Below are 19,491 nucleotides of genomic sequence, written 5' to 3'. Positions count from 1 at the left end.
TGGGGGAAGGGAGGTTGCTGAAGGGACGAAATTAAAAAAGATAGGGTGAAAAGGCCTACTTGGCCCTACAAAAGCTGATGCAGCACTGCATACAGCCTCGTGGAGGGAGGAACGATCACCAGAAAGGCTTTCTCCGTAACAGCTAGTGCAAGGGTAAATAATAAGATAAATAATTCCGGCCTGCTCTCTCTCTCTCCGCCCAGGATCCTACCACCGAGTCCTCCGGAGCTGCCCAACAGCTCTCAGGGCTTAGCCTGGAGTCAGGACAGAGAACTGAGGAAGGGTAGTTGAAGGCTTCTGCCTCAGTCTGCTGAGCATCTCACCCTCCCCTACACTAGGGAGAGAGAGCGTATGCAGGCCGTCTGCCGGGATGCTCAAAAAAACCGGATGGGAGGAGAGGCGCTTTCTGGAGATGGATGCTGAGAAGAAATACCAACCCAAAGGGGTCCGAGTGTGCAAAGGGAAAATAAAAGGAAGACACATCAATTATTACATGATTCTATATCTCAAAACACAAGCCACAAGCCTTCATTTCATTAAGTATGTAATAAACAGAGCCGGCTGTTTTATTGTAGGGATTTTCACTTGCATACTCCTCCTCTCTTTTCGAGCTTTCTGGGGGGGAAATGGGTCTTTCCCCCAAAACTGCCTTGCAGCAGAATATTGCTGGACTTAAGTTTAGGCCCATTTTTCTTTACCTCACTGTGCAATTTGTGAGAACAACCCTGAACTCCACCCAACATTGCAGGCATGCAAGGGGAGGGAGAGTCTGAGATGCTGGTGGGACTTATTCTGTGCATGTGTAGGGAAAAACACAGGGTGGTCCTGGGCCATGATTAGCGTGGAGACAGCCACAGATGTTTTTTTTGGCAAGGCCTCAAGTGGCTTTACATCAGTGTTGCAACCAACATACTTCCCCCGCTACTATCTTGCAACACTGTACTCTAGGCAAGCAGGTGGTGGGGGTTGAAGCAGGCACTTCTTCCCCTCTCCCTTGGAGCTGTTCTGCTTTCAAGGCCCCCAAATCTGGCTCTGCCAGAAAGGAATGAATTCGGATAAAAATCTAGGTCAGACAGCCACGAAACCAAATAAGGAAAGGAAAACCCCAAATCAAGAAGGAATGCAAACACCTGGAAAACAATGGTGCAAGGATGGCGAGTCTTTGGAGTGCAGAGCACGTGGGGATGCCTCCCCCTACAAAGCATGACACCGCAGAGCTGGCTCAACCACCAGGCCCAGTCCATGCCATGGGGTGAGGGGGAGGGAGTGTCATACATTGCTTATATTCTCACCGCATCCCAGGAGAGGCCCCAGAGGCTAAGCGTACAGGCTGGCCCGTGCCTCTGGTCCAAGGTCCGTATCCTGGAGTAAATTTGTGCAGCAGTGCATTGATGAACCTCATTCGGCCTCCCGATGCACTTCTGAAGCATCTGCTCGGCAGATGGGGCATGTGCGGTTTGCCTGCAACGATGAATGAAAGCATGACTTCGGATATGGCCTTTTGGCCAACCTCACCTATTGGAAAATTCCCAGCAATTCCACTAAAAGGACTTCTCTGCTTTGAGGGCTGCCGGTTTCAGAATTACTAAGCTGAAATGTAGTCACCTCCCTTCTGAAGAGAAAGTCATAAGTCCAAGCAATTCCAATAAGCAACCCAATAGCATTCATCAAAATATTCAGTCTACAATGAATCAATTCAATTCATTCATCCAACTGGTACTGGTACTCAAAAGAATATGTATTGTATGTGCAGATAGTCATTGACCCTAACTGGGACCAGAATTTCTGTTGCTAAGCAAAGTGGTTGTGAAACATCATGTGACAGCACCACTTAGCAATGGCAGCTCCGGTATTTCTAGTTGCGGTTATGAGATGAGGATTGTACTGTTATTAGGTGAGGACCACATGCTTCTCCTACCCTATACAGACTTCCGGTTCTGACCTGCTGTATGCTCCCTGGCTGTGCCTGGCAAATTCCCTTTGGCAGATGATGCTGTTTCCATACCATACTTGTCTCTCCTTCAACTCTCCCCACTCGCCTATCTCCCTCCCACCCTTTGCCCTTCAGGCCATCCTGCAGAAGCGCAAGGTCTTGCCAGGAGTCAGCAGCTGCACTGCCGTTGGTTAGGCGCACCTCATCAACAACAGGAGGAACGTGAAGGCGAAACTCAGTTGGGGTTTGCAGAAGTAGGTTGCAGTGGCAGTGTGCAAGGCAGCCGAAGGGCAGAGGTGGGGGTGGGGGTGGGAAGGATAGGCAGATGGAGCGAATGCTGTGGTCGTAAATACAAATAGTCTGCAAACACCCAAATTTTGATCAAATGACCACGGGGTTCACTGCAACAGCGGTAACCAATTAGGAACTAGAATAATTTTTTCCCTATTTAAATTCTTAAATCATTGCATTCAGAGCAATCTGCATAATTTTAGGCACTTACTCTGTGAAAGGGAATCACGGAAGAGAAAAATGAGAATGAGAGCAAGAAAGGTGAAAGGATTTGGAGTTTTTATTAATGAAGGAAAAATGACAATTAAGGGTGAACTCTATAGAGAGTTATTCAAGAAGTCATTCAGGCTGTGAAAACACCTCGATGGAATATTTCTCTTTTTTCATATAATCCTAAAAGTCATAGTCACGTAATGAAGCTATCAAGAGAATTAGGTTCCTCAGAAGAAAATAAGTTTGTCAAATAACATGCAATGAGGATGTGCAAAGCATTCAAGAGGTGCTTTGCAACACATTGGAATGAGAATGAATTGCCTGCACTGGAACAGTTAAAGGCTCACCTAACTGCTTTAAAAGTTATCCCCCACTGTCTCCTCTTTGCTCACATGCAAAATTAGCATTACTGCAGAATTCTTCCGTTGACTGCACGGATATGCCTGTGTACTTTTATTGGCAACAATATCAAAGAGATTACTGTCCTCATCCTGGATAGTGTTTCATATTATCTACCCATGCTTTGCTCCCCTGCCCCATGTTTGAATACCAGTAAAAATTAGCTGAGACTACTAATTTACAATGTCTTATAAATAATCAGTTGTTAGATAATATTCTCATTCTAGCAAGTGGAAGTAGCTGGATTAAAGGAGCCACTATCCTATGACTGTCAGAAAAACGACATGGATGTATCTATGTTGTGAAACCAGGGAAGCCGTTTCCTTTACTGTCATTTTAGAAACCAACTGGACCCACTAAAGACAGGTAGTATCCAAATAACTTTTAATTGGCGACTGATTAATAAAGTCTCAATCAAGCCAGTGAATGTTACCTTTAACCATTTGTCGATGCACTTAGCATGGAATTCGTGGTTGCAGGGCAGAACTCGCAGCAGCTGCCTGATTTCGAAGTCACTGAAGCACACCACACACCTGGGAAGGGTGAAAAATCCAACCAGTGAGGTTGCAGGACAGCCCGAAGGCAGGGCATTCAGAAAATACTTCACAGTAAAGCAGCTTCGAGAACTTACAAGGTTTGCTCGGACTGATGGCTCTCTGGGTTAAAGCGGTAGGATGGAAGGTGCTCAATATCTGCTTTGGTGAGTCCCCGTGGCTTGGCCTCCCCTAATCTTTCAGCTAAATTCAGTAATGCCTGACAGAAAACAAAACGAAAGGAAGGAATACAAAGCAAGTGATTCCACTGCTGAGAATACCCCTTTAATCCTTTATAACAGGAGTTCTCAACCTTGGCCACTTTAAGACTTGTGGACTTCAACTCCCAGAATTCCTCAGCCAGCAAAGCTGGCTGAGGAATTCTGGGAGTTGAAGTCCACAAGTCTTAAAGTGGCCAAGGTTGAGAACCCCTGCTTTATAAGCAATGCGGTCTATAACTTCAGGAAAGGCAGAGAGATGAATCTTTCACCCTCAAAACTTTGAAGAAATAAAAGACAAATGAATTGTCTTTTACTGAAGTCTAACTCTCTGGAAACGTTAATCTTTCCTGACAACTCATTTTTATTCTGATTATCCATCCACCTTAGTTAGCTTTATCCTTTGCCTCTTTGTCTGGCTTTGCCCACTTTTAAAATGTCACCCTTAGTCCAAAATGCCATATAAACATTAAATGGACCTTCCATCAGAATTGTATTCCTCGGCCATAAGAAATGGCCCCAGAAAGGAAGAGTTATCTGCTGTACATTTGCTTTGCGTTCTCCAACTACTGCCGCTCCTTAAGTATAATCTCAGCTGTCTTCTCTCAGCTCTGGACTCGAGGGCAGAGCTGACAGGCGTGAAGTTTCTTGGATCTAATAATACAACTCAAGATCTATCAGCCAGAATTTGTTCCACACATACTATTACCACCAGCAGCAAGTACTAAAAGTCACAATTGAAGATATCTGAGTACCAGAACAGATAGGAGCTCATAATTCTTCCACTCCTGATGGAAAAGCATGTTGTCATTCCCTGTCCTTCAGCAGTTAACATCCTTGTTAGTCTGTTGTAAACCCCCCCCCATCATCCAAATCTTTCTGTCCAAGAGCCCTTTTCCATTCTAACAAATAACACAGAGAAACAAGCCTACCTCATAGTTTTCCATCTCTACGTCATCCACATCCAAGTCCAAACTTATTGTGGGCCCCACAGCTGTTGGCGATACAGGAAGCATTGAACTGCAATTTTTTAAAAAAATAAATAGCAGTGAAAAGACATGGAAATAACATGTGCGCCCATGGCACACCAAAACTGATGGAGGATATTGCTGGGGAAAGATGGTGGTCCATACTCCCCAGAGTGGCTATTAGGGAAAGCAGAGCTTTTAACTCTGCACACTTCTTCCAATGAAGGAGAATATTCAACTCAGGGTTCTCCTCACTGTTATCGCAGATACTCACAGAAAGTATGGCAGGAAGTTTGGGTAGTATGGCGGCGGAGGCGGCGGCGGGGGAGGCAGTGGTTGCTGTAATCTGTATCGCTGGGAATTCAGCCGCCGGGGCATCATATGTGGATATGGCTGTGGGAACATCACAAGCTTCGTCAGTGCTGTCTAATCCATAGACTCTGCATACGTTCCATGCCACGTGAAAAAAAGAATTAACATATTCTATCCAAGCAAAAGTTTGCACAAAGAAAAGCTGGGTCCTTTAGCATGATTTGTTATGCAAATCAAAAAAAAAGAACATGTTCTGCTCTTTTACTATGTTGCATCATTTATTCTTGTTGTCTTAGTAACAGAGAACAGAAAGAAGTTATGCAAAGCACTAGAAACCACATTCTCTGTCACTGGAATCTTAGTTGGCTACCTCTGTCACATCTAAAACATTACAGTATTATAAATCTATGCCATCTTAGGAAATTGCAAGCTAAAAGGAGAGGGGCAAAAGATAACAAGTGACCAGTCCTCAAAGTTCTGGTTGCCACAGTATCCCCATGGCACAGAATCACTTTCTGTGACCTTTCCTGTCGGCCTCTCACAAGAAAAGTCAATGGGGAATTCAGTAAAGAGTCACAAGTAGCTCTGGTAAATGCCAGCCACCTTCCTATGTTCGCACCCTGCATCCCCTGGTCTTCCTGCGCTTGCACCCTGATGCGCCATCCAGCTTTCCCGTGTTCACACATGGCCTCCACCCGGCCTTCCTTATCCCTCCTGTAGCATCCTCACACTCCTTACCTTCAACTCCCACGGATTTTCACCTAACGATGCACACGTGTCTTGGGGTTATGATGGCACAACCCAGACTGCCATTATAGCTGCGACTGTTGTTGCTCTGTGATGCAGTCACGTGACATTGCACTGCATGACCACCATCACTTAGCAATGGCAATGCTGAATGTAGCCCAAGGACTTCCAGTAAGAAAGGACATGGGGCCCATTCCCTGGGACGCCTGTCATACACCCTCTTGAAGGGAACGAGTGCCTTTTTCTCTATTATCCTTCCCACCCATTTTTGTTTTGTAGTATAACGGTGGAACATAAGACCGATCGAAGATAACACAGGCACTTGGTTAACATAGGAACGGATGGGCTTTTATTGAATTCAGATAGTCCTCGACTTATGACCATAATTGAGCCTAAAATTTCTGTTAAGTGAATCACTGCAGTTGGTAAGTTAGTAACCTGGTGATTAAGTGAATCTGCTTCCCCATTAATTTTGCTTGTCAGAGGGTCCCAAAAGGGGATCACATGTCCTTGGGACACAGCAATGGTCATAAATATGAACCAGTTGCCAAGCATCTGAATTTTGATCACATGATCATGGGGAGGCTGTAAAGGTCGTAACTGTGAAAAACGGTCGTAAGTCACATTTTTCAGTGTTGTAACGTCGAATGGTCATTAACGAACTTGTTGTAAGTCGAAGACTACCTGCATCTAAGGTTTTCAATGGGTTCACCTATTTCTATAAATTATAATCTCTACTGCAGACATGTCAAACACAAGCCCCCCTTGGGCGCGCGCACAGGAGGTAGCGCACGTGGGGGAAGGGGGCGGAGGTGCCCAGCAGCAGCTCCAACCTGCCAGTCCCTTGGCCACCCAGTGGCCTGAGCATCCCAGGATCTCACAACTCACAAGGCGCAAGTGGGTCCAAGCACTACGGCCGCTGGGCCGGCCAAGTTGGAGGCGGATGTAGAGGCATGGGGAGGGGAAGGCACGTGATCAGGCCTGCTGGAAGCGCCAGTTCCATCCTAGCCGCAGCAGGTGCAGGCAAGCAAAGACGGACGTCACTGTCACACCAGGCCCCCTGCCGTCCAATTCTGTCTTCCAGCTCTGCTGCACGAGGGACGAGCCTCCCGCCACGCACACCCAATGGTGGCCCCGGCAAACAGAGTCTCATCCCCCTCCACCCAAGACCCCTGGATCCCCCACAGCCCCGCCCAGCCCTCATAGGTGCCCCATGTGATGTCGAGCTGGCCACACCCACCCAGTCAGCCACGCCCACCTCCAAGGGCAACCACAATGCTGATGCGGCCCTCAGTGAAATCGAGTTTGACACCCCTGCTCTATTGCATCAACTGCCTTTTCTAGCCCCGACTTTACTCCTAGCCATGTCTCTCCGACAAGGGGAAATACTCTCAGGTCTAAAACTGAGCTTCCCTTAGATCTGCCTATCCATCTGCATCTTCTAAATCCCTCTCTAACTTTCCTTACTTTTCTGGAATATAACCTGGAAGGAGATGCCCAGTTTCTATCCTTCAGCAGTTCCCTCAACGAATCATCACACTGCTGTCACCCCACCCCACCCCACCCCTCTAGGGTATGATGGCTCTTGGGGGCCAAACAAAAGGGGTGTTGTTGTTTTTTTTAAGACACCCTCTTCTACCTGGCTCAGAGGCCACAGAGAACAGCTTTTTCTTTAACATGGCACTTACCACTCCAAACGACAGTTCTGGGTGAAGTGGGTCATGCGTGTGGGGAAGATACAATGGTACAGAGGGAGACAAGGCAGGAGTATGATGGGAAGGAGAATATGAGAAGCCCCCCATTGAGTGCTGTTCACCCCGAAGCTCCACCTCGTTTTCTATCCTCTGAAGTGGCTGTGGGAAGAGAATATACATTGTGCATTGGCAACTGCTCCCCGATATGTCTGAAGAGCGAGAAGCAACTAGAACTGGAACCAAAAGATGGCAATGGTGCTGGCTCTTGCATACCATCAATAAGATACTTTACCATTTACTGTACCTGCACAAGATTAATTTGTTGAACTAATATATAAAATCAGGGAAGAAGCCATTTAAGCCACCAAGTCTAACTCTCTACTCAGGAACCTTTTCCTAACATTCAAGTGGAATGGATTTTCTTGTAATGTAAATCTATTATTCCATGTGCTGTACACTCTGGAATGAGAGGGAACAGGTCCTGATCCCCCCCTCCATTCTTCCTACTCTCCCTTGCTCAACTAAGTTTTACCCAGTTGTCACAAGTAACGAGCCAAAAACAGCTGGTTCTTTTGTGCCTTCCTGTGTTATCTGCAGGAAAAAGGGAGCAACAAAGTAAGTCATATTTCCTAGAACAGTGATGGCGAACCTTTTAGAGACTGAGTGCCCAAACTGCAACCCAAAACCCACTTATGCATCGTCGGGTGCCGGGTGGGTGTGGCCCATTGGCTGAGTGCTGCCAATTGGGTGGGCGTGGCCAATTAGGTGGGCGTGGCCACAGTGGTAAGGGCAGACTGGGTGGGACTAAAAAGTTCAATCAATCAATTCCAACTTTGCAAGATCTTTTTTTTTCCCGTGAGAAGTTGAAATTGACTGATTGAACTTTTTTTTTTTGTGCACGTGGCGGCGGCAGCCTAAAGCGAAAAGGTTTTATAAAACCCAGCTGAAAGCCTAGGACTGGGGTGACAGCACACGTGTCCACAGACCAAACTGCATCTTCTCTGTTCTGTAGGGATTGACCACTGTATTCCATAGGACCTGAAGGCTCACAGCTTCTTTCTGCAGTTAAGATCTGAAAGCCGCTTCTGAGTTGCAAGATGAAAAATATCTTCTAAATCTTCTTTTTACTCTTGGCCGATTCCTTTGATTATCTTCCTTAGGGAAGAAGGCTTATTCTGTGAGCTTCTAGTGTCTTTTTCATCTTTCTAATTAACCAAACTATGGCTACTCACTGCTCCAATCATCTCACATTTTCTTCGTGCTTTGCTCCAAGTTTCTCTCCCTTTCTCTTCTTTCTTTCTTTCTTTCTTTCTTTCTTTCTTTCTTTCTTTCTTTCTTTCTTTCTTTCTTTCTTTCTCTTTCTCTCTCTCTTCTCCCCCCCTCTAGATTTATATGGCCATCCAATACACAAGAGGGATTCTGGGCAATTTACATTTCAAAGGAATTAATTATTAGAATGTAATATGAAAAAAATAATAAAACTGGACCATAAAATACAGTATCATTAATAACAGTAACAACAGAAGAAAGAAGCTAAGGAGCACATATCTTATTCAATGGTCTGACAATATACATAGGCTGATCCTATGTCTGGTCGAATGCTTGGGGGAAGAACCAGGCTTTTAGGGTCTTTGTGGGAGTACATAAAGGCTGAGGCAATTTAAGCCTCAGGGGAAATGATGTTCCAGAAGTGCAAAAAATAAAGACACACTGCTGGACCCCAGGAGCAACACTATTTCGTGGAAGGGACCCAAAGCATTTCCACTCTGCTAGATCTCACAGGTAAGCAAAGACAATTGGAGCCAGGCAGTTCCCCAAGTAACCCTGCCTTGTGCCACAAAGAGCTTTACAGATAACAACACATTGCATCAAAAAGCTCTTAGGAAGTCAGTGCAATTTTCAAAGCATGTTGTGGTTTGGGTACACAGAGGTGTTTCCATAATTATTTGTGCTTCTGCATTCTGAACCAATTTCAACTTTTGGTTTTCAAGAGTAGCCCCACGTCAAGGACTCTGCAGTCCTTTAGACAAGAAATGACTATGATGTGAGTGACCATGTGCAAGTGCTACAAGATATTTCCTTTGAAGAGTCATTCCAAGATTTTAGGAAATCAGTAGATGGTATGCTACAAGTTTCTGCACAACAGTAGATGCCAGGAGCAGGGAAATAAGAGTACAAATGCTTCTGATCAAATTTATGCCATCTCGAGAAACTTACCATGCGAGGATGCTGTGGCTGGAGAGGGACAAACTGGCCGAGGGCTGTCATATGTGGAGGCTGGTGTGGTGGCACAGGTGGTGGAGGGTGCAGGATATAATGATCACTGGAAATGAGTGGTGGGAATGTTTGATAAGAGACATGGAGTTGCTGCATGGCACAGGCCTGGATCAGCTGTAAGATGAAAACAGAAAGACAGTGTCTTCAAAAGAAAACTACTTTCAGTGCATTTAGGATCAACATGTCTACCTGAAAAACAACTGACCTCAGCCTGGCAATAAAAAGGAAAGAATCCATTTGGCAGCAAAATGCCATCTCCAAAGACCAGCAAGGACCTAAAGGCCTTTAAATGGAAATCGAGTTATTTATTCTCTCCAATAGAACAGAATATATGTAACTCAAGAGTTGAACTGTGGAGTCCTTGATACACTCCGAGTCTGATTGCTTGCTTGCAGATGATTCATTACACAACTAGGTAACATCATCAATGCAAGCATGGCATTTCTTCCTGGTTTTATGTACAGTAAAACCCCCAGCTTGATGGGGGTGTTGTTTTCTTTTTGGAGTTCCTTGATTATTGTTCTGTGCTTATTTCTCTGATGTTAGTCCCTGATTACCTGGGTGTTGGTTGCTGGAAAGGCATGCCCTGGTCTTTTTGGTTCCTCCTTAGCTTTTTTTTATAGGTAGCCCCTGACTTACAACCATTCTTTTAACAACAGTGTGGAATTATAATAGCCTTGGTGGTTCATGACTGTTGCAAAATGTTGCCCCAATCCCCCCACATAGTCACATCATCACAATCTGAGTGCTTGGCAACCTGTTCACACTTACAATTGGTTGCCAAGTACCCCACAATCATATGAATATCATTTGAGATCTTCTCTGCTCTTCTTACTCTCCAGAAAGTCAATGGGGAGGCCAGAGGGGAAGATTGCAAGCTGCTACTTCCTGCCATGATGACTCCTTCTTCTTTCAGGAGGCTAGCTGAAAGAGCTGTCTGCTAAAAGAGTTCATCTTACACTGTATATTATTTATGCCTCTTGTTGTTTTTTTTCCTTTGGGGGCTACTTGATCTTTTGCTTATTTAAGATGTCTTGGAGGGCTTTGCTTGGTTTCTTTAGTTGGTTTAACTGGATTCCACAGAGAAAATTAGGAACAGACATCCTCAAAATCCAGTTCTATCCATGAAGGTCATGACCAACATCTTGATTTGCACCCAGAAGCCAGTACAGCTCAAAAGTAAAGAGGAAGTAATGGTGTATATCATGGTGGTACCAAGGCATGCACATAACTACCTGCAGAGCCAAATTCTGGACTAGCTGCAGCTTCTATGTGCTCTTCACTCTACACATGTAGAGTGTTTTGCAATTATCCAATGGGAAGTGACTAAGACCCAACTGACTGAGCAGAACCTCACATTCCAGGAGCAGGCACAACTGGTGCACAAAATGAATTTGAGAAAAACCTCTACTGGCAGTGGCTATCACCCCAGCCACCTTTTCCTTACTCCCAAAAGCGAAGTTGGAATCTTCCTCCCAAAGGGGAACTTGGAAACTCAACATGAATTATTCAGTGTTACTGGGTCGAGTAATGGTTCTTGAGTAGCTGGGTTGGGAGAACCACAGGTTCCTTAAATACAAACAAGACCACCCCTTCATTCAAAGATGAGTTAACCACCACCTCCTGGATAATCATAACCAAACTAAAGGACATGGATATAATATCAAGGTGACCGAATTTACAATTCCAAGGACTCTGTATAATTCTTCAGGTTAACAGCTCAAAGCTTTCCCAGGTAGCACATGATCAAGCCTCAGTCAACATAACCAAAGTTTTGTTTGGCAACTTAATCTGTCAGATGCCTTGAATACTCCTCACAGTGGCCCTGCCTTTAGGAAGGTCTGGATCATGATGAACAGGGCTGCTGGCTAGCTATCTGCAGATGTACTAAGAGCAGAAAAATAATTACATGTTGCTGCTCCTAATGGACACAAGGTAATCCTTCATAAACACTCTTACCCTGTTTTTTATGTTTTCAATAGTGCTATGGGTACTGTTGTCATTTCGTCTCCTGCAACTCTGTTGAAAAACCAGAGGGCATCACAGGATCTACAAGCAGTGAGGGGACGTATAGATGCAACCCAATCTATGGTCAGCATTGTACTCTTATACCAAGCAGTGACCAAGATCTGTCTATGCATCATAGAGCCTCAGGAACAACCCCAAACTCCCTCTGCATCAGGAAACAGCCATGGAAAACTTCAAAGCAACTAGAATGTGATCAGACTATGGCAGGGATCTGATTTGACCATTCGGATCATATTGCCAGTGTCCCAAGATGAAAATTAGACTAAGCATGTGACTTTTTCTATACGTCAGGCCCTTAATTATTTGGGTTAAGTCCATAGTTGTCATGAACCCCCACCCCATGTTCAAACGTATTGATAATTCACACCAGGTCATCCTCTCATCCATAATTATTTCCTGCTCTTCTTAAGCCAAAGGACTCACAGGCGGTGGGAGGCAGCAGAGTGGATAGTGCTGTCCACTGAACATCACTGAGCATGCTGGGAGCTGCTGCGCACTGCAGCCAGGTATGTGCTGGCCAGCGTGAATGGGGAAGCCTTGTGTTGTTACTGTAGTCACCGTGTAGGAGAGAGGGACAGCTCCCTGATGCACCTGGAAGGGAAGGTGACGTAAAGCATAATCAAATCACATCCAAAGTATTTTATACTTTTCCACTCATCTTTTTAATATATGACAGAACAGATCTGATACTAAGCAATAATAAAAAAGGAAGTGCTAGTCATATGCAAACTATAAAAGGAAGTGATTTCAAACCAGCACAAACACCAGAAAATAAAGATGAAGCATTAGGGATAAGAAATCAAAGGCATATAAATCTGGTTACAAGTTTCAGATAACCACAACATAGAATCATAAAACAATTCAAGTGTTCATGATCCAAAAATTGCAATTGTTAATGGGAAAAACTCTCTTGAAAAGTATTCCCAGATTGTCATGGTTATATTTCTGAGTCTAAACCACCGCTACCCAGCTTTCTCTGGTAAACAACAATCCAGTTTTTTCTCTATTTGTAAATTGTATATCCTGCATTTTCACTATTCTTTAACAAGCTAAAGTATCCTAATAACAATCCCTCTCCAGGATGCTTTGTTGTCTTTTCCGAAAGCAGTACTTTTAAACTTTATTTCATATACATTGCTTAGATAGTTGCTTATTTGGTTTCCTTTTATGTATAAACAATACCCATGAAAGGTTTATATTTCAGACACAGGAGGCTCAAAAGCGAACAGCAGCCAACCTGGAATCACTCTTCTCTTTTTTTAAAAAAACATTTTCCCATGTTATTCTATTAGTTTAACAAGTTTTTATTCTGGAGCATTAAATTAACTGCATAGTCTAAAAAGTGTTAAAACATTTCCTGTCTTGTCAAACATGCTATTGGCCTAGAGCAGGGGTAGGCAACCTCGGCTCTTTTATGATTCATGGACTTCAACTCCCAGAATTCCTGAGTCAGCATACCATAGCTGACTCAGGAATTCTGGGAGTTGAAGTCCATGAGTCATAAAAGAGCCGAGGTTGCCTACCCCTGGCCTAGAGATTCAGGCCGCTAGAGAAACAATCTCTATTTTTTAAAAAAATTGTTTGATGTTGGGAATTTAAAGTAGCTAATCCAGTGTACAACAACGGTATGCTACCAATTTGCTGAAAAAAGATGCCAGTCAGCCAAGAGACTAATCAGTACCAGTCAACACATTTCTGGTAGCAAGGCCAGAAACATATTTGTGTGAAAGAAATTTAGTCTATAGAATATTGAGCAGAAATGAGAAGCACAAAGTTCATCAGATGCAGTTGTTGGATTACAGCTTCCATAATTGTTGGCTGCCATGGAAGTGTCTGAAGTCCAGCAATATCTGCAAACCAATGGATTCTTAAGAGACCTATCCTCCTGCTATCTGCAAGGACTATTTGATGCTGTCTTACCAAGGGAAGGAGAAGCAAGATTAACTGGGCAGAAGCCTAACTGGAAAGTCAGAAGTCAAGGGCCTGGACCTGCTGGAAGTTTCAGAATTCCAGGAGCAGCTGTGTACACGTTGCCATAGGAACAACATTCCCACAATTATAGCAGTCACATAGGTGCAGATTCACTGCTCAAAGAACACAGATTTTAAAGGGCCCTAAAGGCTTTTCCCATAATGTCTGCATGCCTCAGATACTGAATGCACGTGACACTGATTATGATTCCACTCCCTCCACTCTGGCTGCTTCAGCTTTTATAAAAAAATATATGCTGGATTCTGATGCTTATTTTTAAAAAGTCTAAACAATGCCTTCAGCATGAAATGGATTTCTGGCATCACATTTTAAATCCCTACAATATTACATGAAACAATGTAATAAAAATGAGAGGGGAAAAAAACTATTTAATCACCCTTACATATATTGTTTTAAGATAGCATCATAGGCTACCTGGCAAACATCCAAATAATTATAAAGTGTTGGTATATTCCTCTTTTTGTGAAGAAAAATTCAATCTTAAAGGCTGGGTAATTTTGATCTCACAATGGTCCTAATAGCCGATACAGAAACTTGCATTGCTTTTTGCATTCCATCACTAGCAGCAAAAAGGGGAAATTCTGTGAATGAAATCAGGAAAATGCACCTCAGGGTTTCAAGCAGAAGTGGTTCCCAACCAAAAGTTGTGAATCTTTCAACTGAAGTTACTAAGGAATCAGCTTAAGATTGTTACCCGTACAAAAGGGGCGTTGGTCTTACCTGAACGCCATTTCTCAGCATGATGATGGATAATCCACTTGATTGGGTTTCCTGAAGTCCCTTGTACCCAATAAGACTAAGTCTGCGATGGCCACGCCTCCTGCCTGGCCGCACATGCCCAGTTCAGACGGAGGCGAAAGCAACAGACAAAGTCAGGCGTGTTGTTCTCCAGACCCCTANAATGGAAATCGAGTTATTTATTCTCTCCAATAGAACAGAATATATGTAACTCAAGAGTTGAACTGTGGAGTCCTTGATACACTCCGAGTCTGATTGCTTGCTTGCAGATGATTCATTACACAACTAGGTAACATCATCAATGCAAGCATGGCATTTCTTCCTGGTTTTATGTACAGTAAAACCCCCAGCTTGATGGGGGGGGTGTTTTCTTTTTGGAGTTCCTTGATTATTGTTCTGTGCTTATTTCTCTGATGTTAGTCCCTGCTTACCTGGGTGTTGGTTGCTGGAAAGGCATGTCCTGGTCTTTTTGGTTCCTCCTTAGCTTTTTTTTACAGGTAGCCCCTGACTTACAACCATTCTTTTAACAACAGTGTGGAATTATAATAGCCTTAGTGGTTCATGACTGTTGCAAAATGTTGCCCCAATCCCCCCACATAGTCACAGCATCACAAACTGAGTGATTGGCAACCTGTTCACACTTACAATTGGTTGCCAAGTACCCCACAATCATATAAATATCATTTGCGATCTTCTCTGCTGGTTTCCCCAGAAAGTAAATGGGGAAGCCAGAGGAGAAGATTGCAAGCTGCTACTTCCTGCCATGATGACTCCTTCTTCTTTCAGGAGGCTAGCTGAAAGAGCTGTCTGCTAAAAGAGTTCATCTTACACTGTATATTATTTATGCCTCTTGTTTTTTTTTCCTTTGGGGGCTACTTGATCTTTTGCTTATTTAAGATGTCTTGGAGGGCTTTGCTTGGTTTCTTTAGTTGGTTTAACTGGATTCCACAGAGAAAATTAGGAACAGACATCCTCAAAATCCAGTTCTATCCATGAAGGTCATGAACAACATCTTGATTTGCACCCAGAAGCCAGTACAGCTCACAAAGTAGTGATGAAGTAATGGTGTATCATGGTGGTACCAAGGCATGCACATAACTACCTGCAGAGCCAAATTCTGGACTAGCTGCAGCTTCTATGTGCTCTTCACTCTACACATGTAGAGTGTTTTGCAATTATCCAATGGGAAGTGACTAAGACCCAACTGACTGAGCAGAACTTCACATTCAGGAGCAGGCACAACTGGTGCACAAAATGAATTTGAGAAAAACCTCTACTGGCAGTGGCTATCACCCCAGCCACCTTTTCCTTCCTCCCAAAAGCAAAGTTGGAATCTTCCTCCCAAAGGGGAACTTGGAAACTCAACATGAATTATTCAGTGTTACTGGGTCGAGTAATGGTTCTTGAGTAGCTGGGTTGGGAGAACCACAGGTTCCTTAAATACAAACAAGACCACCCCTTCATTCAAAGATGAGTTAACCACCACCTCCTGGATAATCATAACCAAACTAAAGGACATGGATATAATATCAAGGTGACCGAATTTACAATTCCAAGGACTCTGTATAATTCTTCAGGTTAACAGGCTCAAAGCTTTCCCAGGTAGCACATGATCAAGCCTCAGTCAACATAACCAAAGTTTTGTTTGGCAACTTAATCTGTCAGATGCCTTGAATACTCCTCACAGTGGCCCTGCCTTTAGGATGGTCTGGATCATGATGAACAGGGCTGCTGGCTAGCTATCTGCAGATGTACTAAGAGCAGAAAAATAATTACATGTTGCTGCTCCTAATGGACACAAGGTAATCCTTCATAAACACTCTTACCCTGTTTTTTATGTTTTCAATAGTGCTATGGGTACCTGTTCTGTCATTTCATCTCCTGCAACTCCTTTGAAAAACCAGAGGGCATCACAAGATCTACAAGCAGTGAGGGGATGTATAGATGCAACCCAATCTCTGGTCAGCATTGTACTCTTATACCAAGCAGTGACCAAGATCTGTCTATGCATCATAGAGCCTCAGGAACAACCCCAAACTCCCTCTGCATCAGGAAACAGCCATGGAAAACTTCAAAGCAACTAGAATGTGATCAGACTATGGCAGGGATCTGATTTGACCATTCGGATCATATTGCCAGTGTCCCAAGATGAAAATTAGACTAAGCATGTGACTTTTTCTATACGTCAGGCCCTTAATTATTTGGGTTAAGTCCATAGTTGTCATGAACCCCCACCCCATGTTCAAACGTATTGATAATTCACACCAGGTCATCCTCGCATCCATAATTATTTCCTGCTCTTCTTAAGCCAAAGGACTCACAGGCGGTGGGAGGCAGCAGAGTGGATAGTGCTGTCCACTGAACATCACTGAGCATGCTGGGAGCTGCTGCGCACTGCAGCCAGGTATGTGCTGGCCAGCGTGAATGGGGAAGCCTTGTGTTGTTACTGTGGTCACCGTGTAGGAGAGAGGGACAGCTCCCTGATGCACCTGGAAGGGAAGGTGAGATAAAGCATAATCAAATCACACCCAAAGTATTTTATACTTTCCAACTCATCTTTTTAATATATGACAGAACAGATCTGATACTAAGCAATAATAAAAAAGGAAGTGCTAGTCATATGCAAACTATAAAAGGAAGTGATTTCAAACCAGCACAAACACCAGAAAATAAAGATGAAGCATTAGGGATAAGAAATCAAAGGCATATAAATCTGGTTACAAGTTTCAGATAACCACAACATAGAATCATAAAACAATTCAAGTGTTCATGATCCAAAAATTGCAATTGTTAATGGGAAAAACTCTCTTGAAAAATATTCCCAGATTGTCATGGTTATATTTCTGAGTCTAAACCACCACTACCCAGCTTTCTCTGGTAAACAACAATCCAGTTTTTTCCCTATTTGTAAATTGTATATCCTGCATTTTCACTATTCTTTAACAAGCTAAAGTATCCTAATAACAATCCCTCTCCAGGATGCTTTGTTGTCTTTTCCGAAAGCAGTACTTTTAAACTTTATTTCATATACATTGCTTAGATAGTTGCTTACTTGGTCTCCTTTTATGTATAAACAATACCCATGAAAGGTTTATATTTCAGACACACGAGGCTCAAAAGCAAACAGCAGCACAACCTGGAATCACTCTTCTCTTTTTCTTGAAAACATTTTCCCACATTATTCCATTAGTTTAACAAGTTTTTATGCTGGAGCATTAAATTAACTGCATAGTCTAAAAAGTGTTAAAACATTTCCTGTCTTGTCAAACATGCTATTGGCCTACAGCAGGGGTAGGCAACCTCGGCTCTTTTATGATTCATGGACTTCAACTCCCAGAATTCCTGAGTCAGCATACCATAGCTGACTCAGGAATTCTGGGAGTTGAAGTCCATGAGTCATAAAAGAGCCGAGGTTGCCTACCCCTGGCCTAGAGATTCAGGCCGCTAGAGAAACAATCTCTATTTTTTAAAAAAATTGTTTGATGTTGGGAATTTAAAGTAGCTAATCCAGTGTACAACAACGGTATGCTGCCAATTTGCTGAAAAAAGATGCCAGTCAGCCAAGAGACTAATCAGTACCAGTCAACACATTTCTGGTAGCAAGGCCAGAAACATATTTGTGTGAAAGAAATTTAGTCTATAGAGTATTGAGCAGAAATGAGAAGCACAAAGTTCATCAGATGCAGTTGTTGGATTACAGCTTCCATAATTGTTGGCTGCCATGGAAGTGTCTGAAGTCCAGCAATATCTGCAAACCAATGGATTCTTAAGAGACCTATCCTCCTGCTATCTGCAAGGACTATTTGATGCTGTCTTACCAAGGGAAGGAGAAGCAAGATTAACTGGGCAGAAGCCTAACTGGAAAGTCAGAAGTCAAGGGCCTGGACCTGCTGGAAGTTTCAGAATTCCAGGAGAAGCTGTGTACACATTGTCATAGGAACAACATTCCCACAATTATAGCAGTCACATAGGTGCAGATTCACTGCTCAAAGAACACAGATTTTAAAGGGCCCTAAAGGCTTTTCCCATGTCTGCATGCCTCAGATACTGAATGCACGTGACACTGATTGATTATGATTCCACTCCCTCCGCTCTGGCTGCTTCAGCTTTTATAAAAAAAAATATGCTGGATTCTGATCCTTATTTTTAAAAAAGTGTAAACAATGCCTTCAGCCTGAAATGGATTTCTGGCATCACATTTTAAATCCCTACAATATTACATGAAACAATGTAATAAAAATGAGAGGGGAAAAAAACTATTTAATCACCCTTACATATATTGTTTTAAGATAGCATCATAGGCAACCTGGCAAACATCCAGAGAATTATAAAATGTTTGTATATTCCTCTTTTTGCGAAGAAAAAAATCAATCTCGAAGGCTGGATAATTTTGACCTCACAATGGTCCTAATAGCCGATATAGAAACTTGCATTGCTTTTTGCATTCCATCACTAGCAGCAAAAAGGGGAAATTCTATGAATGAAATCAGGAAAATGCACCTCAGGGTTTCAAGCAGAAGTGGTTCCCAACCAAAAGTTGTGAATCTTTCAACTGAAGTTACTAAGGAATCAGCTTAAGATTGTTACCCGTACAAAAGCATGCTCTTTCCTATGACATTACAAGTTCTCTCATCACCTGCAACTAAAACAGCCAGGCAACTAAACAGCGCGTGCTGTACTTATGAGCAGTTTTATGTCCCCCACGTGTTCCTGGCACTGCCCTTCTTTCAGTCAGAAACTGGATCCAATAACTGCTATATCTTAAACAGACTTGCACTTTTATTAGTTATACAGCCTTTCACAGGCAAAAGCTTTCAAAGGATGCTCAGCCTTGGCTATCTCCAACCACACCATTTGCCTTTTCAGTGTATAAGAACCGTTTATTCTCCCCGGTTTTACTATCCTTGACCAACACAGACTCTTCCAAATGTTAGCCAACGTTTCTATGGTAGGCGGGACAATATCCCAGCCATAGGTTTCTAAGTGTATTTAGGACACAACATCCACCTTACCTGGTCATGGAGATCCACCATGAATGGATGCTGGTGGGATGTGTGTGCCGCTGGGTGAAGCATTCGTGGTGGCGTGGTGGCCAGAACATACGCTGGGTGCTCATCTACAGAGACTTGTGGCTGTGGCTGCTGCTGC

The 19,491-nt window shown here is 43.4% G+C and overlaps 1 protein-coding gene across 1 annotated transcript; it reads right to left on the bottom strand.

Annotated features, from left to right (window-relative positions):
• Positions 1-632: 632 nt before the first annotated feature.
• Positions 633-19,470, bottom strand: RNF44 (ring finger protein 44). Its single transcript, XM_015821526.1, has 9 exons — positions 19,356-19,470; positions 16,665-16,832; positions 9,526-9,699; positions 7,303-7,467; positions 4,830-4,948; positions 4,520-4,607; positions 3,468-3,589; positions 3,270-3,369; positions 633-1,461 (listed from the first exon to the last, which is right to left on the bottom strand). The coding sequence occupies exons 1-9, from the start codon at positions 19,416-19,418 to the stop codon at positions 1,399-1,401; spliced, it is 1,062 nt and encodes a 353-aa protein (XP_015677012.1). The 5' UTR covers positions 19,419-19,470; the 3' UTR covers positions 633-1,398.
• Between the last annotated feature and the right edge of the window lie 21 nt (positions 19,471-19,491).

This window comes from Protobothrops mucrosquamatus, unplaced genomic scaffold, assembly GCF_001527695.2.
Source record: "Protobothrops mucrosquamatus isolate PMUCROS unplaced genomic scaffold, P.Mucros_1.0 scaffold1341, whole genome shotgun sequence".
NCBI classification, from domain to species: domain Eukaryota; kingdom Metazoa; phylum Chordata; class Lepidosauria; order Squamata; family Viperidae; genus Protobothrops; species Protobothrops mucrosquamatus.
This window is presented reverse-complemented; position numbering and strand designations above follow the sequence as displayed.